Source organism: Anomaloglossus baeobatrachus, chromosome 1, assembly GCF_048569485.1.
Source record: "Anomaloglossus baeobatrachus isolate aAnoBae1 chromosome 1, aAnoBae1.hap1, whole genome shotgun sequence".
Classification (NCBI taxonomy): domain Eukaryota; kingdom Metazoa; phylum Chordata; class Amphibia; order Anura; family Aromobatidae; genus Anomaloglossus; species Anomaloglossus baeobatrachus.
The window spans coordinates 188,869,942-188,897,599 of record NC_134353.1 but is presented as its reverse complement, the minus strand read 5'-3'; the positions used below and the strand labels follow the sequence as shown (position 1 = coordinate 188,897,599).

General features: G+C 44.6%; 1 protein-coding gene across 2 annotated transcripts in view; it reads right to left on the bottom strand.

The window, feature by feature from the left end:
• The window catches only part of FSTL5 (follistatin like 5), a 1,179,512-nt gene that overhangs the window by 219,410 nt on the left and 932,444 nt on the right, over positions 1 to 27,658 (bottom strand). For both annotated transcript variants that reach the window (XM_075347385.1, XM_075347392.1), the window contains exon 9: positions 19,664 to 19,825. In XM_075347385.1, coding sequence (XP_075203500.1) covers positions 19,664 to 19,825 — 162 coding nt within the window. The remainder of the gene's footprint in view (positions 1 to 19,663; positions 19,826 to 27,658) is intronic.

Sequence of the window (27,658 nt, the reverse complement as noted above, 5' to 3'; positions counted from 1 at the left end):
GGCAATGCTGAAAGAAGGAGGCAGGAGGGATGTTTACGTCCCGCTCATCTCCGCCCCTCCGCTTCTATTGGCCGGCCGCTGTGACGCCGAACGTCCCTTCCCCTTCAGGAAGAAGATGTTTGCCGCCCACAGCGAGGTCGTTTGGAAGGTAAGTACGTGTGATGGGGGTTACAGGATTGTGCGACACGGGCATCAAATTGCCCGTGCCACACAAACGATGGGGGCGGGTGCGATCGCAAATGCGATCGCACAATTCATTGCAGGTTGTAATGCAGGCTTTAGCCTCATTACTTTTTTTTATCTATTGTGGCCAGATCGGTCTATAAGAAAATTCAATGCAAAATAATGGCCAATCTCCTGTACTGATAATTTGGTGTGTTCTTTATTTTTTGGCTACTGCATTAACAGTATAAAATAAATAATCTGTAAGAAAGTCTGGTCTTTTTAAGAGTTTTAAAATATATTATTACTGTTTGTGTGAAAGATGCAATGAGTTATATTTTTATATATTTTTTATTTTTATATATATTTATATTTTTGTATTATTATTTTTATTATTATTATAATTATAATTATTATTATTTTTTTTATTATTATTATTACTATATTTATTTATTAAATTTATTATATTTTTTGGAAATCAACCTAATAACACACTGAGCTGTGAGGAAATGTAAGACCAGGTTGTAATTTGTAGTATACAGGAAGAAAAAGATTTGTCCACCTCCAGGAGCAAAACATTAACAATGCAGTTAACTGTGAACAATGACAAGAATATCTGTAACTCATCATATGCCAAATAGTTGAAAGTCAAAATTATATATGGGACAGTAATGATGAATGTATATAAATTGACGGTAATGTCATGTTTGAAGCTCTAGTGGATGGTGAAATGTGGAGCCTGAAAGTCAAAAGTTTAAACATTGTTACCCTTTTGCTCGTCAGCTTCAAACCTTCTAAAAAGCAATGAATAGAGCTATATCTGTGTAAAAACAACTACACTAATAAAGCTAGAAAACAGAAGTGCTGATAGGCTCTTACCAGATAAATAGACGAGCAATGTATAATAATATACACTCACCAAATGTGATTGTGAAGGGTCACAACCACCACAGATAGCATGAGATAAAGGCGGCTGCCGCGGCCCCACATGGATGAGTCTTCAAAGCAGTAGGAGAGAAGGGGTTAGTGCCGTGAAATCCGCCAGAAAAAGATGTAGAATTGTTGATTAATTAATAACTCTTTTATTCCATAGGTCTATGCGTTTCAAAGTATGAAACCTCTTCCTCAGGACCAGAATATCAATAATACATGAGACAGTCAGGTCACGTGATCTAATTAGTATAAGACTGATGGGTTAAGCTAATTTTTTATCTGATTTGTTGGTCTTTACTTTACACAGTTCCGGACCTTTAACCCCTTCACGGCCAGCCGATTTTGTGCTTTCCATTTATTTTGCCATTCTTCTTCCAAGAAACGTAACTTTTTTATTTTTCAGTCAATATAATCATTTGAGGGCTTGTTTTTTTGCAGAACAAGTTGTTCTTTTAAATGAAACCATGAGCTTTACCATATAGTGTATTGAAAAACGGCAAAAAAATTCCAAATGCGTAAAAATTGCTAAAAAAAGGTGTGATTGCACGGTGTTTTTTGAGATATTTTATTCACTATGTGCCCTATATAGTAAAACTGACATGTCAGTGTGATGCCTGACGTTCATGTGAGTTTGTAGACACCAAACATGAATAGGTTTACTTTTACCTAAGGGGTTTAAAAAATCAGAAGTTTGTCTGAAGAAAGTGGCATACGTGTTGCGCCATTTTCTACGACCCGTAGTGTTTTCATTTTTCAGAATCTATACCTCAGTGATGGCTTATTTTTTGCACCTCGAGCTAACATTTTTAAAAGTACCATTTTTGCGCACATGCTACATTTTGATCATCTGTTATTACATTTTGCGCAAAATTTGTGACGACCAAAAAACTTAATTTTGGTGTTAGGAATTGTTTTGCCGCTACACAGTATACCAATCAGATTAATTGATTTTATATTTTGATAGCTCAGACATTTCTGAACACAGCAATACCAAATATGTGTATATTTTTCATTTTTTAATCCTTACATTTTCAACGGGGCGAAAGGGGGGGGGTGATTTGAACTTTTAGGTTTTTTTAGTTTAGTTTTTTAGTTTTTAAAATTTATCAAAACATTTTTTTAAACTTTTTTTTATTTTACTAGTACCCCTAGGGGGCTATAAGGATCAGCTGTCTGATCACTCAATCACTTCTCCCGATCAAAGCAGCACTGCTCAGACCGGGAGAAATAATTATCTATTGTAACAGCCAGCACTTGGCTGTTTTTTACAGGGCCTGAGTCATTTGAGCTACAGTAGTCATCACATGACCCTGTGCTACCACAAAAACCATCGAATCAGCGTGATCACATCACGTGACTTCCGGTATCGGCCTGTAAGTAAAGTTTTAGTGAGATTGGAATTATAATAGCACTGTCGCATACTGACAGAGCCATTTAAGGAATTAAAAGGCATGGGTGGAATGCGATTCCACTCGTGCCTGGCAGGCACACGTCAGCTGTACAAACCAGCTGACATGTGCGCTGATCGCCACAGGCTGCTTGCAGCAGTCCACGAGGATTGACACTATGACAGCTAGGACATAATATCACCGCCCTCGTTCGTTAAGGGGTTAAACACAGTTTACTGTTACAGCAGAATTCTTATTATACTTTCTCACACCAATCTTTTTCACTATTGTAAACAGTTATTTCCATACTTATCTATTTACCTCTCTTTTAAATTTATTTGCAAAATTAGTCAGTGTAAACGTAAGAAAATTTACATCTGGTTAAATCTATTATATTATTTTATTATATATATATATATATATATATATATATATATATAAATATATACCATATTATATTTGTGAAATAAGTTTAAAAGCAGAGTAACTATATTCAGTTTTGATGAAGGTATTTGCCAAGTATTAGCATTGCCAGTACTGTGTATGTATTGTAAAATAACACAAGGTGAAAAGCAAAATTCAGAAACAAAGTAGAAATCTAGTCATTAAAAGTGCAAGCTGGGCAGATAAAGTACATTTTGAGGAGTTGGGTAAGAATCGATAATTTAAAGAAGGACTTTTCAGTAAAATATATTTTCAACTGGGTTTTCTAAATTGAAAGAGATGTTTGAAGAATATTCAGTCTTAGAAACTCTACACGGAAGAGATAGGTAAAAAGAATTTAGGACATCAAAGAGTTATAAAAGAAAAAAGTATAAAGATGAGACCTTTCTTGGTGCAACAGAAGACAGAAGCAAGACTGGTTAGTTAAGATTACAGTACGTGAGTATAGTTCTTCAGCATTTGGTTAAAAATGAAATGAATGAAGCTTGTTCTGAGCAGTAATTTGAGAGAAAACTAGGTTTCAAGATAACAAAGTGGTACAGCTTATGACTGATTAAGCATATTTAACTACTGAGCCCACTTTATTTTATTGAACAATATTGCTCGTGGAAGCTTTTTATGTAGAAGTCGTCAGTACAATGAGCATTATCTAAATGAAGGTAGGGCTATAAGCTAAAGTTTTACTTCCCATTATCACAGTTTTAAGTATAAATCTCAATTAAAATGAAAAAAAAAAAAAAACTATATTAGTTTGATTCTGGCATTTTTACCACAGACTGAATTATTTAAAAACAAAACCCAAAAATCCTTGGTAGAATTGAATATTTTTTCATAAGTTCACCACCCTTGTAAATTTTTTCGCAGTACCATAAACATTAAAATAATTGAGGGCATTTGATCCAGTGAAGACTAAGCCGGAAGTATCATGCCTAGGAGATAACAGGATTACCAATGTAGCATTTTGGAAAAGCGTGACAAAGTTGTAAATAGTAGGGATTAGAGATGAACGAACCCAAACTGTAAAGTTCAGGTTTCATACAGAACACAAAATTTTAGAAAACACTTAATGTCTAAGTTCAGAGTTCAGATGCTGTACGTATGCTAACTAATTGATCAAGCATTGGGGTGCTTGGATACATTCAGTGTTTGGCCCAGTGAGAGTTGTTTGCAGTCTCTGAACGGCTCTATGGCTATCACTGCATGTAAAAACAACATTTTCTGATAATGTGTCTAAAAAAACAAAACCCTATCCTCCCATCTCCAGAAATGCTCTCTTTATGGCTCGCTGTATGTGGGCAGAGAGTCAAATTGCACAATCAATGTCTTCTAATGGGATTAGAGCTCCGGTATCAAGCTCTGGCCAAGCCTGGATCACAAACTGAACTTTATCTTAAGTTTGCTGTACCAGGTGAACCCGAACTTCCATGGGTCCACTCATCCCTAGTAGGGATGTACAAACCCCACTATCAAGTTCGGAGTTTGTACCAGACACCAGGTGTCTGGGGTTTGAACTCGAACACGGACTTTTAAAAAAGTCTGTGTCCGACTTTTGGTGCTGGTCATATGCCAATACAGTTTTTTTCAAAGGCTGCAGCAAAGCCAATCAACAATCTTTATTGCATGGGGAAGATGCCTGTATACTGTTGTCAGCAAAATAAACATATTTTGTCAAAAAAGATGTTGGATCGCCTCTATTTCTGATAAGTAACTTAGGTAAAGCAGTGACCATAAGTCACTTGCAGTCAGTGGCTGGCATGTAATTTTTCCTTCTAGTGAAAAATTTGATGCCTATCGCTGATTGGAAGAGACGTATGGAACCTTATCGTGGGATATTACATAATTGGATTAAGTCCGAGCTTCAAATATTTCTTTATAATTAATAAATTGGTGAACGATGGAGTCGAGGAGCATGTTTATTCAAAAAGTAAACTATTTTTTTCTGTGTATGTGTCTTTTAACTGTAAACTTGCAGGTTGGTAATGTGGGTGTTTGATACACTCCATTCCATTACTAACCATGGGAATAATGCTAGCCATCAAATCACAGCTGACATAAAACCAAAAGTATTACCCCAATTGCTACTGTACCACACCAGGGCAATCAGGAAGAGTCAGGCAAAGCAATAGAATTAACACATCAATTGGATGCTGCACTTCAGGGGTGGCTGCCTGCTATCTATTCTTAGGCAGAGAACTGTCAAATAACCATAGGCCTTCCCAGCCTTATAATACCCACCTCCAGCTGTCTGCTTTACCTTGTCAGGTTATCAAAAATAGGGGGGACCTCACTCCATGTTTTAAAATTATTTAAATTAATAATTTACAAAAACAATGTGGAGGTGTTACAGTTCGCGGTTCTCTCGAGCCTCGAACCGCCCCTGCTCTGCCATCATCCCCTGCTGTGGTGCCTGCTGGCTCTCCTGCACTAGCTGTCCGCCGCTCCAGGCACTTGACTGGTAGACGTCAGGTGTCCAAGATCTTTCTGTGTTCAGAATAAATCCATGTATTGCCCTACCAGGTTTCCCCTGCCTCTCCAGGCTCTAGGTGAAGGATTTACGATACTGCGCATGACGTCACTAGTGACACAGTGGCCACTGACTGGCCGTCACTGACATCACTAGTGATGAGGCATCCACTGATTGGGCCTCGATGATGTAATTGGTGACATGGCAGCCGCTGATTGGTCGTCGATTACGTCTTTGGTGACGTGGCAGTCCCACATTGGAAGATGCCAGCGCCATTGTCATCTGTTGCTTGGCTTGGGGCAGGGCTTAGTCTACAAAAGATCCTGGATGATGCACATGGCTGCGTGTGCATCATTCTGGCTTTGTAGCTGTAGCAGAGCAGTGCAGCCATATTGCAGTCACAGCACCAGTACAGCTCTGTAGTGCTTGTGACAGTGCTGTGTGTTATACTGGAAGCGGTAGGCAGGGTTAGGCATCCGGTACCAGTCACACCAAGATCATGTGGTGAGGTATGGTAGGGCTAGTCACCCTGCTTCCCTCCACCATTCCAGTCCTTCTGCAGCAGCTCAGTGGAGCTAACTGAGTTGTGCCTGCTTTCCTGGTGTGCCCCCTACGACCACAGACATTTACCCTCAGGACTCTCTGTGCAGCCAAAAGGAGAGGTCCTGTTTTTGGTGTGTGCTGCAAACACAGCCGATTGGGTTTTTTATTTTTTATTTTTGTCTCCAAAGCTGTGCTTTCCGACTGCCTGTCCATCTGTGGCTTTACCAACTGCCCGGAGGACCTCGAGAGACGTTAGAGCGTGTAAAAGTTTTGGCTCTAAACATCCTCCGCGTAAAAGGAGGTCTCTCTTTTTGATAATCAGCCACGGTAAAGCAGACAGCTGAGAGCCATAGCCCATAGTTGTCTGCTTTACTTATGCTGGTTATCAAAAATAATTGGGATCCAACGTAATTTTTATTTTATTTATTTCCTATCAATATCTGTTTGCAGGGCAATTGTCTGGCTCTTACCTCCATTTTGCTTCCTTTTGCAGCCCCCTATTTCTAACTTTTAACTAAAACCGACGAACTCAAACGTCTACGAGTCCGCACATCCCTATTAAAGAGGGGTTTTTTTTAACCACTTAAGGATGAAGCCAATTTTGTACTTAATGACCAGGCCATTTTTTGCGATTCTGACCAGTGTCATATTCTCAGGTTATAACTCAGGAAAGCTTCAACGGACCCTGGTGATTCTGAGATTGATTTTTTGTGACTTATTGTGGTTTAGGATAAATATAAATTTAGGACTATAATTTTTGCTTTTAGCTGTGAAAACCCAAAATTTGTTACCCAATTTTTTCTGCGCATGCTGATACCCCACATGTGGTAAAAATCTCTGTTTGGACAAATGGCAAAGCTCGGAACAGAAGGAGCAATATTTGAATTTTGGAACACAAATTTGGCTGAAATATGGTAGATTGTGAGCACCATGTTGCATTTGCAGGGCCCCTAAAATACCTAAACAGCAGAATCCTCCCACAAGTGACCCCATTTTGGACACTAGACCCGTCAAGGATTTTATCTAGGGGTATAGTGAACATTTTTAACCCACAGATAATAATTCACATAATTTGATAACATTAGGCCGTCATATTGAAAATTTTCATTTTTTTAACAAAAGTGTTGCTTTAGCACCAAATTTCTCATTTTATCAAGAGGTAATGCCAAAAAGTGGACCCCACGGATTGTTACCCACTTTCTTATGAGCGCAATGATACCCCAAATGTAGTCAGAAATTTCTGTTTGAATAAATTGGAGGGCTTGGAACTGAAGGAGCAATATTTGAATTTTGGAAAGTAAATTTGGCTGAAAAAGATTGCGGGTACTATGTTGAATTTGTAAGGCCTCTAAGGTACCTAAATAGCAGAAACCCCCCACAAGTAACCCTAATTTGGAAATTAGACTCCTCAATGAATTTATTTAGATGTTTCTTAAGAACTTTGAACCCCAAGGGGCTTCACAGAATTTTATAACGTTGAGCCATGAAAATAAAAAAATAATTTTTTACCACAAAATTGTTACTTCAACTAGGTAGCTTTTTAGGTTATGTGACCACGATCCGGTGACACTTAGTCTGTGGAGATCTGAGTGTTGTACATGGAAGAACGCAGCTGCCCGTGATCACAATCCAGGTTCTGGCCACTGATGACTTTAACTCTAGTCTCCACACGGAAAACTCTCGTCTCCGTAGCATAAATTGACATTCTGCAGGGCCAGATGTCAGTTTATGCGGTTGAGAAACTAAGCACAGTGGACAGGATATTTCTAAAAATCCTTCCACTGCGCTTGTATTGCACAACACAGTTGTTTGGATACAGCAAAAACACAGCATCCAAAACGCTTGAAACCCTTATTGCAGGCACACAGCCTAAAAAGCTAGGATGGATAGATGGATGGAAAGATAGATAGATACATAGATAGATACATAGATAGACAGGCAGATGTAAAACACATATATAATGTACCACGTCTCTGCATATTCTAAGCTGGCACTCTTTAGTGACTTTAATGTGGCAATAAAGTGTGTTTAGCCATGTGCTTAGCAAAAACATAAATAAATAATTGAAAAAAAAACAACGTGGGTTCCCCCCTATTTTTGATAGTCAGGTAGGGTAAAGCAGATGGCTGCAGCCTGAAAACCACAGCTGGCAGCTTTACCTTGACTGGTGTTCCAATTTGGAAGGCACCTCAGGCTGTCTTTTATAATTATTTATAAATAATAAAAGAGTGGGGTCCCCCCAAACTGGATTACCAGCAAATTTGAAGCTGACAGCTGCAGTCTGGTATTCTTAGTGTGGGAAGGTCCATGGTTATTGGCCCTTCCCTGCCTAAAAGTAGCAGGCAGCAGTTGCCACAGAAGTGGCACACCCAGTAGATGCGCCAATCCTGGCACTTCACCCCTGCTCATCCCATTGCCCTGGTGCAGTGGCAAATGGGTTAATATATGGGGTTAATACCAGCTGTAATGTCCCCTGGCATCAAGCTCTGGGGTTAGTGATGCCATGGTGTCTATTAGATACACGACAATTTATTGAAATAAAAAAAAAATCTGGTCCTCTGTAATCCATTTTGGAATCCCATGATGACTCTGTGTTCTAGCATATGGGGGGCATGCTCAAGGAATGTTTACCCTATTTTCTGGAAGTGCAGACCCTATATGGGAGAAGTGTTGGTGCAGTGACTTGATTGCACTCACGCTCCCCTGGTCCACAGCACAGCAGTGTGAACTGCAGTAACATCACTGTTCACAGGGAGCCGGCTAAGAGCTGCTCTGCACATGTGGCCAGCATTTCTTCTGAAGACAAGAAGAAGGAGTGGTTGTGGGGGATTGACGCTGCAGGAGGTAACGGGGGAGACCGAAGAAGGACCAGAGGAGATCGGAGGGGGGTGAAAGGTGGCCACAACAGTATATGCACCCTTAACTAGTCTTGTGGAGTCCATTAGACTCCAAGCAAGTTTGTCTTCATCATATTTCCATAAGTATGGAAGGTAAATAACTTGTTTTGGTAGCTTCCTAGTTCAGTTGCCCCTTCATCCTCAGTGCATTGCATTTTTCTGCAAGCAGATGACTTATAGTCTGACAGTCTAGCAGTGGCTTTAGAATAAAAGCATGTCTTGTGGGGCCGCGAGTGTTCTCCACAGGAGACTGCAGCTGTGCATGCCCATGATCAGGGTTTGGCATGGTGCAGACTTTTAGGGGCACTTTGCACACTACGACATCGCAGCTGCGATGTCTGTGGGGTCAAATCGAAAGTGACGCACATCCGGCGTGGCAGTCGATATCGTAGTGTGTAAATCCTTTTTGATACGATTAACGAGCGCAAAAGCGTCGTTATCATATCATTGGTGTAGGGTCCGGCATTTCCATGAATTTGGAAATACCGATGTTACGATGTTGTTCCTTGTTCCTGCGGCAGCACACATCGCTGTGTGTGAAGCCGCAGGAGCGAGGACCATCTCCTACCTGTGTCCTGCGGCTCACGCCGGGTATGCGGAAGGAAGGAGGTGGGCAGGATGTTTACGTCCCGCTCATCTCCGCCCCTCCGCTTCTATTGGCCGACTGCCGTGTGACATCGCTGTGACGCCGCACGACCTGCCCCCTTAATAAGGAGGCAGTTTTCCGGCCAGAGCGACGTCGCAGGGCAGGTAAGTGCATGTGAAGCTGCCGTAGAGATAATGTTCACTATGGCAGCCATCACCATGATATCGCAGCTGTGACAGGGGGGGGACTATCGCACGGCATCGCAGCATCGGCTTGTGATGTCGTAGTGTGCAAAGTGCCCCTTAGTCTATTCTCCTTGCGGAGAACACTCATCTGTGCAGCATAACTTGAAATGTTGTGCCTCTTAGAGCCATGCTGCATGTTAAGTTATGCTGCGCCGAAGAGAAGTAGGGTCCTTAAAGGGATTTCCATAAATCTCATCAACCATGCTTCTACTGTACAATGCAGGGTTTTGGACAGAACAGGAATATGTTGCGTCCAAAATACTGCTATTAATGATTGTGGGCACATACCATCAAAGTAGGTCACAGTTCACTTTCCTACTTTTTTCCCCTCATTAACCGTAGGTGTCTTTGGCCATGCAAAAATCTGCAACACAATAAAATCAAGCAACAAATCCGACCTAAAATCTCTATAAACTCTTTTCTTCTCCAAGGTCTCCCCATTTTCTTACTTCAGGCTGACCAGACAAACTCTCCGGCACAACAAAGTATGTGTTCTAAAAACATGACCATTGGCAAACAGTTAACTTTCCAATCCGAGATCACAGTCCTTCACCATACACTGTAATGAAGACCACCATGTGATTTTGTCCATGTTTCCTACCTGCAGCAATGGTGATGGTACAGTCTTTATAACTATTCATCTTGAAAGAATAAAACACATCCTGATCCAGCCGGTATATAGGGTCATCCTTTCACCCTCCCTCCACTCAAGATTCATGAAACTGAACACAGTCTCTCAGGGGTTGATTAGGGCAAAATTCTTAGGGGCAGGGTGTAAATGAGCAAAGTCCATGGGACAAACTTCAAATGGAAGATAGGAGTACAGTTCCTGATAGCTGCAAGGGGCAAGTCCTTGTCTGAGGTGGTATCCTCCTAAAGCCTAGAAGGCTCAAAGTCCTCCAAATCCAGTAGAGCAGGGTGCAGCAAGTATACCGCCCCGCACTCGGCTGCAGCCGAGCCGCTCGGATCCGGGCTCGTCGGTGGGTGGCTCGAGCGCCTCCGGACCCGGGGTCACGTCGCTCTGAAAGGATTCTGGCACTATATAGGGGGTTGGTAGGTAGGTTTATGGCCGGGGCCGTGGTTTGGGTTAAGTTCGTGACACCACTCACAGGTTGTGGTGAATGTAGACACCACCTCTGCGGTTTACTAGGCCCCCGGGGACGGTGTTGCGCAGCCAGGTGTTGACGCCTCTGTGGGTATGGGGTTGATAGTCCCGGGGCTCGGTTGTGAGGGTGCGGACGGATTGGTGTGGTGCAGGGCGGTGCGCGGCCCGAGGGCACAGTTGTACTCACTCTGACAGATACACCGGAGTCTCTGGTAAACCAAAAAGATGGTGGTTGGTGCCCGCAGCCATCTGTGTCTGGTCCCCCACCCTGTTTGGTGGTCCCCGCCATTCTCCTGCACCTTGTTTTGTAGCTGTGGACTGCCTGCGCTTCAGCGATGGGAGTCCGCTCCCCATCTGTGCTTGTGTCGGAGAGCCTGTTTGCCCGCAGATGCTGGCCCGTGGGATCTCTCTGCCTGAGCGGTGGCTTTCTATCCCCCTCGTTGGGCTGTTGTCTTCAGACAGGACTTGGTTGAGAAAAGACCTAAAGTCCAGACCTCAATCAGTGAATTAACTTAGTCCGGTAGATTCGGGAACTCATTTCAGGGGCTGAGTACCCCCCTCTGTGCTCTGGTTTCCAGTTGGTTCCCCGGTTTGGTACCGGCGGGTCACTACCCTGTCCCGGTCCCTTACGGTTCCACCAGGCCGTCTTCCCGGCTCCTGCAGGCGGCGACCACCGTCTGCCTCTTGGCCAAAGGGTGTCCAGGCCAAGACCCAGACCCCTGTCAGACGTTTACTCCTCAATACTCCTCTCTCTTTCACCTCCAAAACTCATCTGCTTCTGTTTTCCCCGCCTCGGGCTATCCGAACTCCTCGGTGGGCGTCGCCAACCACCTGGCTCCGCCCCCTGATGTGAACGTCAAGGCCCGAGAGGGGTGACCAAAGTTTTTAGGTTGACTGCTGTTACCTTTTTAGGGGGACGGGTGTTTGTGCAAGGGCCTGTCTGTGACTACCTGGCTAGTCCGGGGCATCACACAAGCGCAAAAGTTTGAGGGGAAGAAAACAACACACAACCCTAAAAAACAGGCATGTCTGGCCACAAGGGCAATTTCCCCTGCCCTTTAAAATGTTCTTCCGGCCAACATGGCATGCTGCCCAATAGAAGGTCTGGATGGCAGTCTGAGTGGCCCTGTTTCCTTCATTTACAAAAAGGCTCTGGAACTAGCCCCTTTTTCAACTTGGCTATCGGACAACAATGGAAAAGATAGGGGGCATCAGTCCAGTTCAGGCTGCCTTCTTTTTCCAGGCCTCACGGCATCTAGTGGATGGGGGCCTGGTCCATTTCCGTGGCTGGTCTGAGTATTCACACTGACTATGATCCTCTCAGAGAATGTTAGAACCGATATAAAATAGGTGTGTCATATGGTTCCCGGTAACCTTCATGGTAATTGCTAGTTGCTGGTACTCCTGTTTGGCCACATGGAAATTCGGGCCATAGGCACCCCTTGGGGATGGAGCTACAGGCACTTCATAGTGAGGGTCTCCCTGCATCTGACAGACAGGGTCCTACTGAGTCGCCAGCTTTGCCGTTCTTCCTTGGCTTCCTCCTACCTCCTTTTTAATGGCAGGCCAGGTTACCCAATTGCCTACTACCCTTTGCAACACCACAGGTGCATGAATGACACCCTTTCCTCCACATAAAGGGTCTGCAAGCAAGCAGGGAAGGTATCCCGTTTGATCATTGCCCGACTCTCATACATATAGTACCCAGTATTATCATCGGCTATAAACCCTATCAGCTATAAATGACATCAGGATGACCTCTGGGTTAGCAAGCTACAGCAAGCCTCTTAGACCATGCAATGAGAAAGGTCTAAAAAGCTTCTGTCATTGTAAAACTGACAGGTATAATCCATTGCAATGCTTGTCCATTGCAATGGATTATTCCAATCATGAGAGTAACAAACGTTAAAGTTCCATGGCAGGATTAATTAAAAAAGGGAAAAAAAAGGGGGTCCATACAGAAAACAGTATTTGTGTACACAATCCCAAACACGAGTTTTCCTGGGAAGCTGGTGTTACAGTTCGGGTCCAGTTGGGGTCCAGGGGCTGTAAAAAAAAAAGCACATTAGTAAAAAACATTATGATTATACTTACCGCTCACGAGACGCGTCCTGCAGACCCGCTGTCTCCTGGCCGCTTCTGCTTCCGGGTCCGATAATTAACTTCCAGGGGTATTAACTGCACTGCTCGTCCCTTGGCAGTTTTTGGCCTTTTTCGACTGTGTTTGCGGTGACGTCAGGGACTTGATTGTTTATTTATTTTGTAAAATAGCGCTTTTTAGTGTGACAGCAGCCAAACCTATGTAAACTATGTAAATCTGGCATTGCTGTAATTGTAATTGTACTGTCCTGAGAAATAAAGCCGCCTTATATCTTATACTGTAAAGTGAACGGTGTAAAAATAGAAATAAACTCAACTGTCTTGATTTGTTTATTCTGTTTCCCAAAGATCGCAGTAAAGCAGGCTTTACAAGCTGCAACATCGCTAGCGATGTCGTGAGCGATAGCACCCGCCCACGTTGGTGGCGCGTCACCTGGTGATCGCTGCCGTAGCAAACAATATCGCTACGGCAGCGTCACACACAATTACCTCTTCACCGACGTCGCTGTGGCCGCCGAACAATCTCTCCTTTATGGGGGAGGTTCGTTCGGCGTCACAGTGGCGTCACTAAGTGGTCGCCCAATAGAAGCAGAGGGGCAGAGATGAGCGGCCGGAATATCCCACCCACCTCCTTCCTTCCTCATTGCCGGCGGCCGCAGGTACGATGTTGTTCGTCATTCCTGCAGTGTCACACATAGCGATGTGTGCTACCGCAGGAACGACGAACAACCTGCGTCGACGAACAACAGCAACAATATTTGGGGTTAGAACGATGTGTCAACGATCAACGATTAGGTGAGTATTTTTGATCGTTAACGGTCTTTCCTGCATTTCACATGCAACAACCTCGCTAACGAGGCTGGATGTGCGTCATGAATTCTGTGACCCCAACGACATCTCGTTAGCGATGTTGTTGCGTGTAAAGCCCCCTTAAGGCTCGGCTCATGCTCAGCTCACATTTATCCTGCCTTTAGACTAAGTGCTTACACTAGGGATTACATGTAAATCTCTGAAAAAATGATTCAGACAAAATTCCCAATGGAAAATTCCCTGTAATGAGCCTGAGGGAGTCACTTTGAACTCCTGTCTAGTTTATGGTCCAGCGGTGTCCATCTTTTTAAGTGTCTTTTGAGACGTGCAAAAAGTGGAGCCAACAATTATTTTGTGAACCTTTGAAAATAATAACATAGCTGAACAAAGGCCAAATGAAGTCATGAGTAACTCTGCTGCTTCATTATAGTGCATGTATCCATCAGGGGTTTCACTTGAATCATGTAATTTGGAGATGCAGATGGAAATGCAAATCTAAGGCGGGCTTTGCACACTACGACATCGCAGGCCGATGCTGCGATGCCGAGTGCGATAGTGCCCGCCCCCGTCGCAGCAGCGATATGTGGTGATAGCTGGCGTAGCGAAAGTTATCGCTACGCCAGCTTCACACACACACTCACCTGCCATGCGACGTCCCTGTGGCCGGCGACCCGCCTCCTTGTTAAGGGGGCGGGTCATGCGGCGTCACTGCGACGTCACACGGCAGGCGGCCAATCAGAGCGGAGGGGCGGAGATGAGCAGGATGTAAACATCCTGCCCACCTCCTTCTATCCGCATATCCTACGGAAGCCGCAGTGAGGCCGGTAGGAGACGTTCCTCGCTCCTGCGACTTCACACACAGCGATGTGTGCTGCCGCAGGAGCGAGGAACAACATCGGACCATTGCGTCAGCGTAATTATGGATTACGCCGACGCTGTACCGATGATACGATTACGACGCTTTTGCGCTCGTTAATCGTATCATCCAGCCTTTACACACTGCGATGTCGCATGCGATGCCGGAAGTGCGTCATTTTCAATTTGACCCCACCGACATCGCACCTGCGATGTCGCAGTGTGCAAAGTGCCCCTAAGTGCTCTGTACCTCAAATTGCCATCAATAGCATTCAACTTAACCCACAAAAATACAAGTCCCCACTCAGGTCCGTTATCTGTTAACAGACATATAGGGGGCTTTCAAATTACTGGTAGCACAAATACTCTGGAAAAGTGCTATGGTTCCTCCAATCAGAAATACAACAAACTCTGGACTTCTAAATTGAAATTCCACCCTCTCCCTTTCTGAGTACCTCAATGTGCCTAAACCACAGTTAACGTCCACATCTGTGGCATTGCTGTAGTGACAAGAGGCTGATTAATGTAATGCATGAGCTAGGTACAATGTAAGGGTACTATAATATACTGTGCAGTACAAGGGCTTATTTTCAATTTTTAATTCTGCAACCTGGAACATTCATTGCATTTGACTCCATGGGTGTTTTCCAGAGACTAAATTGCCATTACACACATAGATGAATTCCCAGAGGAGTGTAATTTCTAAAATGTGGTCATTTGAGGGGGCTTCTGCTGTTCTGGCAAGTAGGGGCTCTGCAAATGAAGTTTGCAAACTATTCTGGGAAAATCTGTGCTCCAAAAGTCAAATGGCAGTCCTTCAATCCCAAGCATTGTGATGTGGCCAAACAGTACTGCCACTTTGAGGAGAAATTGTGTAACACACTATGGGGTCACTATCCCTATTCCCCTTGTGACAATTGCTAATCTGAGGTTAACATTTGTTTTTTTTATAAAAATTTAATTACTGTTTCTTCATTGCTCAGTAGTATAACATTTTGTGACACACCTGTGGTGTAAAAATGCTCATTGCACCCCCCTGAGAAATTAATTGGTGTAGTTTTTAAAATGGGGTCAATTGTGAGGGAATCTGCATTCTAGCATGTCAGAGGTTCTGCCATTGCTACATGGCACACTGACACCAACCCAACAAAATCTGAACTCCAATATGGCACGCCTTCCATTCTGAGCTTTGCACTGTGGCTTAAAAGTAGTTTTCTACTACATATTGGGTATTGACAAACTCAGGAGAAATTGTTTAACAAATTATTTGGTCCATTTTCTCCAAGAAACCTTTTTGAATTTTAAAACTTTGGACCTAAGCAACATTTAAGTACAAAATATGGTATTTTTTTATGTTCACAGCCCAATGTTATAAAATTCTGTGACTCACCTGAGGGTTAAAGTTGCTCACTACACCCCAAGATTAATTTTTTGAGAGGTGTAGTTTGCAGTATGGGTTAGCTTTGGGGAGTTTCTACTGTTTAGGAACATCAAGGGCTCTCTAAACGTGACATGGCGTCGGCTAATGATTACAGCCAATTTTTGAGTTGCAAAAGTCCAATGGTGCTCCTTCCCATCCAAGCCCTGCTATGTGTCCAAACAATAGTTTCTCATCACATATGGCTTATTTGTGTTCTCAGGAGAAATTGCACAACACATTTTATTATTCTCATGTTACCCTTGGGAAAACATAAAATTTGGAGCTAAAACAACATTTTTGTGCAGAAAATGTCATTTACCGTATTTTTCGGACTATAAGATGCACCGGACTATAAGGCGCATCCTGGTTTTAGACAAGGAAAATAAGAAAATACAATTTTAAGCAAAAAATGTGGTCATGACATGCTGCTGTTATGGGGCGAAGATCTGCTGCTGAAACTGTTATAGAGTTAATATCCCCAAATTCTCTACTAAGGTACCCCATCCTGGTAATGATCCTCCTGCCTCATATATATATATGTCCCTCATCCTGGTATAGCCCTCATCCTGCTATATACTGCCATCCTAATATGTGCTCCTATCCTGCTTTATACCCCATCCTTGTATATGGCCGCATCCTGTTATATACCCCCATCCTGGTATATGGCCACATCCTGCTATATACCCTATCCCGGCATATAGCCGCATCATGCTATATACCCCGTCTTGGTATATGCCCTCATCCTGCTATATACCCCATCCTGGTATATTGCCTATATCCTGTGGTACACAAAAAAATAAACATTCATACTCACCTTTCCACACTTCACACAGCATTGCTCCTCCTCAAGTCTGTGCCAGCAGCAGCGCCGCTGACCTGTGTGGAGCCGGCCATGATCCCTGCAGCATCGCTCGTCCTCCTGTCTGTGCCGGCCGCGGCTGTGTGTGGACACGTGCGCACAGCGATGATGTCATCGCTGTGTGCACTGCTAGTCTCCACACACAGCCGCGGCTGGCACAGACAGGAGGACATTGCGATGTTGCAGGGATCATGGCCGGTGAGTATACTGATTCACTGCACATCGCGCTGATGATGATTCGTGGGGGGCAGTGAGAACAGCTGCACATGATCACTCCAGGCTGTAGTTGCCAGGGGTGATCATGCGGGCCGGCTGTTTATTATGTGCGTATCCCCCGCCCATCATCCCACCCACCTGTCAGCGCCGGCTTCAGTGCTGAGAGATGATGGGCGTGCATATGAAATGAGTGGGCCCACGTGGTCACGGCAGGCGCTGCTGCAGCCTGCTCATGCCGCTGATGACCCGCGCCACTGCAGCACCCTCATTCCCCGCAGCCATGCCCTACATTCAGACTATAAGACGCACCCCCCATTTTCCCCCAACATTAGAGGGAAAAAAGTTTGTGTTATAGTCCGAAAAATACGGTATTATTTTCAAGGATCATCTTTATAAAATTCTTTGAAGCACCTGGAGGTTCAAGGTGCTCATTATACCTCTACATAAACTCCATGAGGAGTGTAGTTTTCAAAATGGGGTCAAATAATAAATATAGTGTATTTTCTCTTGTTATGCTTTTGAAAATACAAAATTTTGTGCTAAATTAACATTTTTGTTGGAAAAAGTAAAGTTTTCATTTTTTCCCTTCAACACTGCTTTAGTTCCAGTGAAGGGTTAATACATTTCTTGACTGTGGTTTTGAGCAGTTTGAGGGGTGCAGTTTTTAGAATGGTGTCACTTTTGGTATTTTCTGTTACCCAGGCCTCTCAAAGTCACTTCAAATGTAATGTTGTTCCTACAAAAAATGATTTTGTAAATTGATGATACATTTTAAACTCTTCTAACTTCCTAACAAAAAGATTAAGTTTCAAAACTTATGCTAATGTCAAGTAGACATATGGTTAATGTTAATTATCAACTATTTTGTGTGACACAGCTGTGGTTTAAAGGCATAAAAGTTAAAACATTGCTACATTTCTTTAATGTTCACCAAATTTCCTAGAATTTTACAAATAAACACAAAGAATTTCATTCTAAATTTTATGCTATCATGATGTACAATATCTCTTGAAACAAATTCTCAGAAATACTGGAATGCATTAAGGAGTTTCAGAGTTTTTACCACATAATGTGAGACTGGATAGATCTGAAACACTTGGCCTGGTCAAGAAGGTGAAAACAAGCTGGGTGGTGAAGGAGTTAAAAACATTAAAATATTATTAACTGGCTATATGAGGGGCTGCTGATAAGTCTTTGGCTTTACCCAAAAAGAAACGAGATAGGATGATGAAACTTTACATTTATTCCACATACTCTCCACTGATAGCAAAACACTTTTTACATCAGTATTCCAAGTTCTGTGAGCCTAGCAAAAAGAAGGATTTTGGTTGAGCCTCAAACCAGACATCCACAGCAGCCATGGCATCAGAAATGGTGTGAAATTTGGTAGCCTAGAAGAGTTTCTTCAGGTTTGGAAACCGATGATAGTCGGAGGGAGCTAGATCTAGTGAATAATGTGGGTGGTCAGCCAGCTGGAAGCCCAGCTCTGACAGTTTTGCCATGGTCGCTTGTGCAGTGTGAGTTGAGGTGTTGTATTACAGGAGCAAGATTCCTTTGGACAGCTTACCGCACCTTTTTGCCTTCAGAGCTGCCTTCAATTGGTCCAAAATTTTAATGTAATCCCTTGCATTGATGGTGCAACCCTTTTAAAGATAGTCCACTAGCAGCACGCCCTCCATATCCCATATCACAGACGCCATCACCTTAGTGGCTGATTTTTTTCACCCTAAACGTCTTTGGACAAGGAGAAACAATGTGCCTCCATCCATTCTTTTGACTTCTCCTTATTTTCAGGGTCATAAAAATAAATCCAGGTCTCATCTATAGAGACCAGACAATTCAGGAAGTTCTTACCAGTCCGGAAACATTGATAAATGGATCAGGAAGTTTTCACTCACATGCTTCTCTGATCTCTTGTCAAACATTTGGGGACCCACTTTGCAGATAGTTTCCTCATGTAAAAAATGTTCATGGATAATGACACAAGCACATTCACAGGAAATCCCCATGATGCCTGCTTTTGCTCGAGCTGAAATTCGTCAATTCTCCAGTATAAGGTTGTGCACAGTATCGACGATCTCTGGAACAACAACCACCCTTTGGTTGTCGAGGACATCATTGGTGATGAAGTTGCCCGTTTTTAATTTGGCAACCCAGTTCTTAACTGTGGAATATGAAGGGCATTGATCCCCCAATCTCTGTGACATATCACCATGAATATCCTTCACACTTTCCTTGTAGAAACAAGAATTGTATCACTTCTCTGCTCTCAGTTGCTGTGAATATCCCATTAGACTATGCCATTCTTTTTTCCCATGTGCGTAGAACACTGTTGCCATAAGCAACAAACACAAAATTTTGAAAACGTATATTAGACACACAAGGCTTTCATGTGGTGTAATACTAATTACGGTAAAAACAAAAAAAATCACAAAACCAAACACTTATCAGCAGCCCTCCGTATATATATATATATATATATATATATATATATATATATAACCCAGAGAAGAAAAATTAAAGTAAAATTGAAATTACACATCATCCAGTCACTCATTGTTTAATTGACCTATCTATAAGTAATTCAGGAGCTTTTAAAGGGTAACATTTCAATCAACATGGATCCTCTTGCTTACCTTGTAATGTTAACTGCTTGGATAATTTCGTTGTAATGTCTATTCCATTCTTAAGCCAGCTAAGTTGGGGCTGAGGGATTCCATCGGCATGGCATCTAAGACTGGCAGTAACACCGGGCTCCCTGGCCTGGCTTTCTGGGTAGACTCGAATCACAGGGGGAACTAGATAAGGAACAAAGTAATTGTTAAAATATCTTTTACAAGAAAGATTACAAATCCCTTAAATGTTACCAATACATCAAACAAGGCTTTTAAAATGAAAACTAATACACAGCTTTACTTTTGTTAATTGTTTGTGGCTATCCCCAACGTGCGGCTGCACTTTTATTTTCTAGTTGTAGATGACATATTGCGGTTGATGATGGTTGCAAATAGATTGCCAATAAAAATCTAGCAAGTTTGGATTTTTAAAGCAGTAGCTTTATGGTCGCATGTTCTTATATACTGCAATGTGACTTTTACAATAATTAGATGTCATGTCACATTTCGTCATTGCACTCTTCATGTCATGAGACCAAAGATACCAAATTGAGCTATACTCAACCATAAAGTTCACCCTTATATTTTAAATGAAATGGAGCATTGGATCTCTTTTTATTTTCCCTTCTTTTGGCAAACAAAACTTCTGACAGATACAGTGCCTACAAGTAGTATTCAACCCCCTGCAGATTTAGCAGGTTTGATAAGATGCAAATAAGTTAGAGCCTGCAAACTTCAAACAAGAGCAGGATTTATTAACAGATGCATAAATCTTACAAACCAACAAGTTATGTTGCTCAGTTAAATTTTAATAAATTTTCAACATAAAAGTGTGGGTCAATTATTGTTCAACCCCTAGGTTTAATATTTTGTGGAATAACCCTTGTTTTCAATTACAGCTAATAATCGTCTTTTTTAAGACCTGATCAGGCCGGCACAGGTCTCTGGATCTTGGCCCACTCTTCCATGCAGATCTTCTCCAAGTTATCTAGGTTCTTTGGGTGTCTCATGTGGACTTTAATCTTGAGCTCCTTCCACAAGTTTTCAATTGGGTTAAGGTCGGGAGACTGACTAGGCCACTGCAACACCTTGATTTTTTCCCTCTTGAACCAGGCCTTGGTTTTCTTGGCTGTGTGCTTTGTCTTGTTGGAAGATGAAATGACGACCCATCTTAAGATCCTTGATGGAGGAGCGGAGGTTCTTGGCCAAAATCTCCAGGTAGGCCGTGCTATCCATCTTCCCATGGATGCGGACCAGATGGCCAGGCCCCTTGGCTGAGAAACAGCCCCACAGCATGATGCTGCCACCACCATGCTTGACTGTAGGGATGGTATTCTTGGGGTCGTATGCAGTGCCATCCAGTCTCCAAACGTCACGTGTGTGGTTGGCACCAAAGATCTCGATCTTGGTCTCATCAGACCAGAGAACCTTGAACCAGTCTGTCTCAGAGTCCTCCAAGTGATCATGAGCAAACTGTAGACGAGCCTTGACATGACACTTTGACAGTAAAGGTACCTTATGGGCTTGTCTGGAACGGAGACCATTGCGGTGGAGTACGTTACTTATGGTATTGACTGAAACCAATGTCCCCACTGCCATGAGATCTTCCCGGAGCTCCTTCCTTGTTGTCCTTGGGTTAGCCTTGACTCTTCGGACAAGCATGGCCTCGGCACGGGTGGAAACTTTCAAAGGCTGTCCAGGCCGTGGAAGGCTAACATTAGTTCTATAAGCCTTCCACTTCCGGATGATGCTCCCAACAGTGGAGACAGGTAGGCCCAACTCCTTGGAAAGGGTTTTGTACCCCTTGCCAGCCTTGTGACCCTCCACAATCTTGTCTTTGATGGCCTTGGAATGCTCCTTTGTCTTTCCCATGTTGACCAAGTATGAGTGCTGTTCACAAGTTTGGGGAGGGTCTTAATTAGTCAGAAAAGGCTGGAAAAAGAGATAATTAATCCAAACATGTGAAGCTCATTGTTCTTTGTGCCTGAAATACTTCTTAATACTTTAGGGGAACCAAACAGAATTCTTGTGGTTTGAGGGGTTGAATAATAAATGACCCTCTGAAAAAACGTTTCACAATTTAAAAAAAAAAAATAAAAAAAGAAATAACATTCTTTTTTGCTGCACTGCATTTCACACTTCCAGGTTGATCTACAGTCCAAATGTCACAATGCCAAGTTAATTCCGAATGTGTAAACCTGCTAAATCTGCAGGGGGTTGAATACTACTTGTAGGCACTGTATACCCTTCATCATGATGGTTACAGTTTTAATCATAAACACTCTCAAGAAAAGTGGTGTTCATTTTATGAAAACATCTTCTATCTTTTCACAAGCACAACAATATAATCAGTCCACAATAGAGAGGGAAATATATTTATCACCTCACACATTTTGACAGCGCTATTAGTTTACATGGTTGAAAGAGAATTCAATTTAACTTTTTTGCTCAGTCAATATCTCAATTGACATGTTTCTTATTATGCAATTGTAATCATACCAATAATTTTTGTCAAAGTGCTGCAATGAATTGTCAACACCTAAATAAATCAGGATTCTTTTACATTTTACTTTAAGGCAGTTCTAGTACCTTTGCACATATTAATGAACCACTTTTGTTAGACCTCATGAGGCTAGTGTATTTTCATTGAAAATCCATGTCAAAATTCTAGTGAGTGATGAGTGGTGAGTGGTGACACTCCTGATATCACCACTCATCAGAGTAACGAAGTCTCATAGGGTGAAGTGTGAGTCGGCAATGACTCCATAGCTTTTGATCTACATAATCGAGGGAACCACTGGACTACATCGGACCTGGGAACTTTCCTTTATAATAAATGGATGAACAAAGGAGAGGAGAGTTCTAGTTGTTATTTCTCTCTTTCTATGTTGTTCAGATTTCCATTTTTGGATTATGCCGGATTCCCTGGACTTTGTCAGACTTCATGGACTACAGCAAAATCCCAGGACTGCATCGGACAAGCATGGGTTTTATGTTCAATAAAATTGTGGACCAGGAAAATAATTTGTTTAAATAATGTATATTTGTGTGTTTTTTTCTTTTTACATACTGGGTTATTAGTGGGGGTGTTGGATAGATGCCTCTCCATTACTAACAACAGGCCTTAATGCCAATTGACACTACACAGCTGACATCAACTGTCATCTACTATTTCCCTGATTGCCAACAAACCGGGGTAATTGGAAAGAACTGAGGTGAAGTGCCAGAATTGGCATATCTAACATGAGATGTGCCACTTTTGGGGTGGCTGGGGGCTAGTATTTGTAGGCTGGTAGGAGTCCAATAACCATTCACCTTCCCAGCCTGATAATATCAGCTCACAGCAATCCGCTTTACCTTTGCTGGTTACAAAGATTATGGGGGGCCCAACATAATTTTTTTTTATTTATTTATTTAATCATAAAAACTGTTAATAAGCTCCACAGGGTGCAATTTTATTATATGTCAGGGGTTGTGCAATAATATGTCTGTATGTCTTTCTGTCAATATTTACAGTAATATTTACAGTATCTATCTACATTATATCTAATGTATACCTATTATCTATCTCTAGTTATTATATACATATATATATATATATATATATATATATATATATATAGCATTCATTGGTGTCCTAAAATGCTAGAAAAATGCATTGAAAATGCAGCAGTTAGTTTTTATCAGCCAAGAGATGCAGAAATAGTGTACAAAGTTCTGCATCTAAATACTCCACAAGGTCAATATGGAGCTTTCTTATAACAAATACTCTTCACTCCGTAGATTGATTCTTCACCATATTACGAATCTTTTTCTTCCCCTCCCCAACCACCCATCTATTTCAGCCCCCATATCTGCCTGGAAAAAAATTAGCTATAAAATCACCAAAATCCCATTCCTTAAAGATAGATAATATTAAAGATATCTCTATCTGGATAATGGAGGAACTTTCAGAGTTACAGGTTCCTAAAACATGGCCTGATAGGGGTATTGGAACAGTTGGAGATCTTTTTGAGGGGTCTAATCTTGTCTCCTTTCAAAAACTAAAACAGAAATTTACTTTACCGGAGTTGGACTTCCTTCCATTCCTGTCTATTAAGAATGCTATTCAAAAATTAATTGCAAACAAATATTCTATCCCTTCATCTGTGGGTTCTCTTCTGTCTAATCCAGAGAGTTCATCCAGATGGAAAACTAGGAATTTTATGATTTGTTTAATGAGGATCTCCAGTTTGCAAAGTCATTGTATGTTCATAACTGGATGAGAGATCTCAATAAGACTTTCTCAGAATCCAATTGGCAGGATAGCCTTGAGGGGGCTTATAAATCAAGCGAATTTACCAATGTATTTGACTCGCATTTTAAACTTTATTCCAGATGGTACTATACACCTGTTAGACTAAACAAAATTTCTTCAGCAAATTCACACTATTGCTAGAGAAATTGTGGATGTAGAGGGGATATTCTCCATATCTTCTGGTATTGTCCAGAAGTGAGACCCCTCTGGAATGATGTTTCTACTCTGGTTGCCAAAATTACACATTCCAAAATTAATTTGTCTCCACAACTGGCACTTCTTGCTCTAGAGATAGACCTAATTCCTCCTACTTTCAGGCCTATTGCTATTCACATATTCCTTGTTATGAAGAATGCTATAGCAGCCAACTGGAGAAAAACTACATTACCTTCCATAACAGACATTACTGGTAAAGTATCTATATATATAATTGCCTTATTCTGTCTGTCTGTCTGTCTGTCTTGCTCCAAAATTGTGTCCTTACGGTGACACAAAGCGGATTGTCCGCTGGCCTCGCCATGGCCCCGCCCCCCCGCACGGATTGATCGCTCACCCTGGCTCCCCCCCCACACGGATTGGCCGGCCGCTCGCACAGGCTCCGCCCCCCACACGGATTGGCCTCTCGCCCCGGCACCCTGCACGTATTGGCAACTCGGCCATGCCCCGCCCCCCTCACGCAATGCACGCTCGCTCTGGCCCCACCCCCCGCACGCATCCCCCGAACTGACACGGAGACACGACTCCCAGGTGAGTACTGTACCCCCGGGAGCCCACACCAGCATACGCCGCCAACCCAGCCGACACAAACCCTCGCATTGCTGGGGTTTGCCACCGTATGCTGGTGTGGGCTCCCATGCAAGTGGGAGACGGGATGCGCTGGTAACCATGGTAGCATAGTTACCAGCGCATCAAGGTCCTGCAGCGGCGGAAAATCCACACGCACACACATAACAACAGACACACACACACACGCATCAGATCACACTCACTCTCACACACACCTCACACACACATCAGATCGCATCCACACATTCACAGCATCCGGAGATATTGCTTGCTACTCGGCGGCGATACTGTGCTGTGAGCTTCCAGGACCTGCCGGAGGATCACATGGCCAGAAGCATGTGGTATCTCCGGATGTTGTGAGTGTGAGCGCGTATGTGCAATATCGTCAGTGTGTGTGTGTGTGAGTGTATGCGATCGGATGTGTGTGAGTGTATGCGATCGGGTGTGTGTGAGTGTATGCGATCGGGTGTGTGTGAGTGTATGCGATCGGGTGTGTGTGAGTGTATGCGATCAGGTGTGTGTGAGTGTATGCGATCGGGTGTGTGTGAGTATGCGATCGGGTGGGTGTGAGTGTATGCGATCGGGTGGGTGTGAGTGTATGCGATTGGGTGGGTGTGAGTGTATGCGATCGGGTGGGTGTGTGTGAGTGTATGCGATCGGATCTGTGAGTGTCGGCAGAGGAGCACGGCGTGCTGGAGGAGGCTGGGAGGAGAGAGGCTGATCCTGGGGAAGGCTGGGAGGGGGAGGCTGATGCTGGGGGAGGCTGATGTTGAGGGAGGCTGGGAGGGTGTAGGCTGATGCTGGGGGAGGCTGATGCTGGGGGAGGCTGGGAGGAGAGAGGCTGATGCTGGGGGAGGCTGATGCTGGGGGTGGCTGGGATGAGAGAGGCTGATGCTGGGGGAGGCTGATGTTGGGGGAGGCTGGGAGGGTGTAGGCTGATGCTGGGGGAGGCTGATGCTGGGGGAGGCTGGGAGGAGAGAGGCTGATGCTGGGGGAGGCTGATGCTGGGGGTGGCTGGGATGAGAGAGGCTGATGCTGGGGGAGGCTGATGCTGGGGGAGGCTGGAAGGAGAGAGGCTGATGCTGGGGGAAGTTGATGTTGGGGGAGGCTGGGAGGGTGTAGGCTGATGCTGGGGGAGGCTCATGCTGGGAGAGGCTGGGAGGAGACAGGCTGATGATGGGGGAGGCTGATGCTGAGGGTGGCTGGGATGAGAGAGGCTGATGCTGGGGGAGGCTGATGCTGGGGGAGGCTGGAAGGAGAGAGGCTGATGCTGGGGGAGGCTGATGCTGGGGGAGGCTGGGAGGGGGAGGCTGATGCTGGGGGAGGCTGGGAGGAGAGAGGCTGATGCTGGGGAGGCTGATGCTGGGGGAGGCTGGAAGGAGAGAGGCTGATGCTGGGGGAGGCTGATGCTGGGGGAGGCTGGGAGGGGGAGGCTGATGCTGGGGGAGGCTGGGAGGAGGGAGGCTGGGAGGAGAGAGGCTGATGCTGGGGGAGGCTGATGCTGGGGGAGGCTGGGAGGGGGAGGCTGATACTAGGGAAGGCTAGGAGGAGAGAGGCTGATGCTGGAGGAGGCTGGGAGGAGAGAGGCTGATGCTGGGGAGGCTGGGAGGAGAGAGGCTGATGCTGGGGGAGGCTGGGAGGCGGAGGCTGATGCTGGGGGAGGCTGATGCTGGGGGAGGCTGATGCTGGGGGAGGCTGGAAGGAGAGAGGCTGATGTTGGGGGAGGCTGATGCTGGGGGAGGCTGGGAGAGGGAGGCTGATGCTGGGGGAGGCTGGGAGGAGGGAGGCTGGGAGGAGAGAGGCTGATGCTGGGGGAGGCTGATGCTGGAAGGAGAGAGGCTGATGCTGGGGGAGGCTGATGCTGGGGGAGGCTGGAAGGAGAGAGACTGATGCTGGGGGAGGCTGATGCTGAGGGAGGCTGGGAGGTGGAGGCTGATGCTGGGGAAGGCTGGGAAGAGGGAGGCTGGGAAGAGAGAGGCTGATCCTGGGGAAGGCTGGGAGGAGGGAGGCTGGGAGGAGAGAGGCTGATGCTGGGGGAGGCTGATGCTGGGGGAGGCTGGAAGGAGAGAGGCTGATGCTGGGGGAGGCTGATGCTGGGGGAGGCTGGGAGGGGGAGGCTGGGAGGAGAGAGGCTGATGCTGGGGGAGGCTGGGAGGAGGGAGGCTGGGAGGGGGGAGGCTGAGAGAAGAGAGGCTGATGCTGGGGGAGGCTGAGGCTGGGAGGAGAGAGGCTGATGCTGGGGACAGAGAGGCTGATGCTGGGAGGAGAGAGGCTGATGCTGGGAGGAGAGAGGCTGATGCTGGGAGGAGAGAGGCTGATGCTGCGGGTAGAGAGGCTGATGCTGGTGCAGCATGGGGGATGGAGCACGATGGGGGGTGCGTAGCATTGGGGATGGAGCACGTTTGGGAGTGCGCAGCATGGCGGATGGAGCACGTTTGGGACTGCGCAGCATGGCGGATGGACCACATTTAGGAGTGCGCAGCATGGCGGATGGAACATGTTTGGGAGTGCGCAGCATGGCGGATGGAGCACGTTTGGGAGTGCGCAGCATGGCGGATGGACCACATTTAGGAGTGCGCAGCATGGCGGATGGAACATGTTTGGGAGTGCGCAGCATGGCGGATGGAGCACGTTTGGGAGTGCGCAGCATGGCGGATGGAGCACGTTTGGGAGTGCGCAGCATGGCAGATGGACCACGTTTGGGAGTGCGCAGCATGGCGGATGGAGCACGTTTGGGAGTGCGCAGCATGGCGGATGGAGCACGTTTGGGAGTGCGCAGCATGTCGGATGGAGCACGATGGGGGGTGCGCAGCATGGGGGATGGAGCACGATGGGAGGTGCACACCTCCCCCCAACACACACACACACATAACACACCACACACACACTGGGAACCACAAACACTGCCCTACACAGACACCCACACACACAGA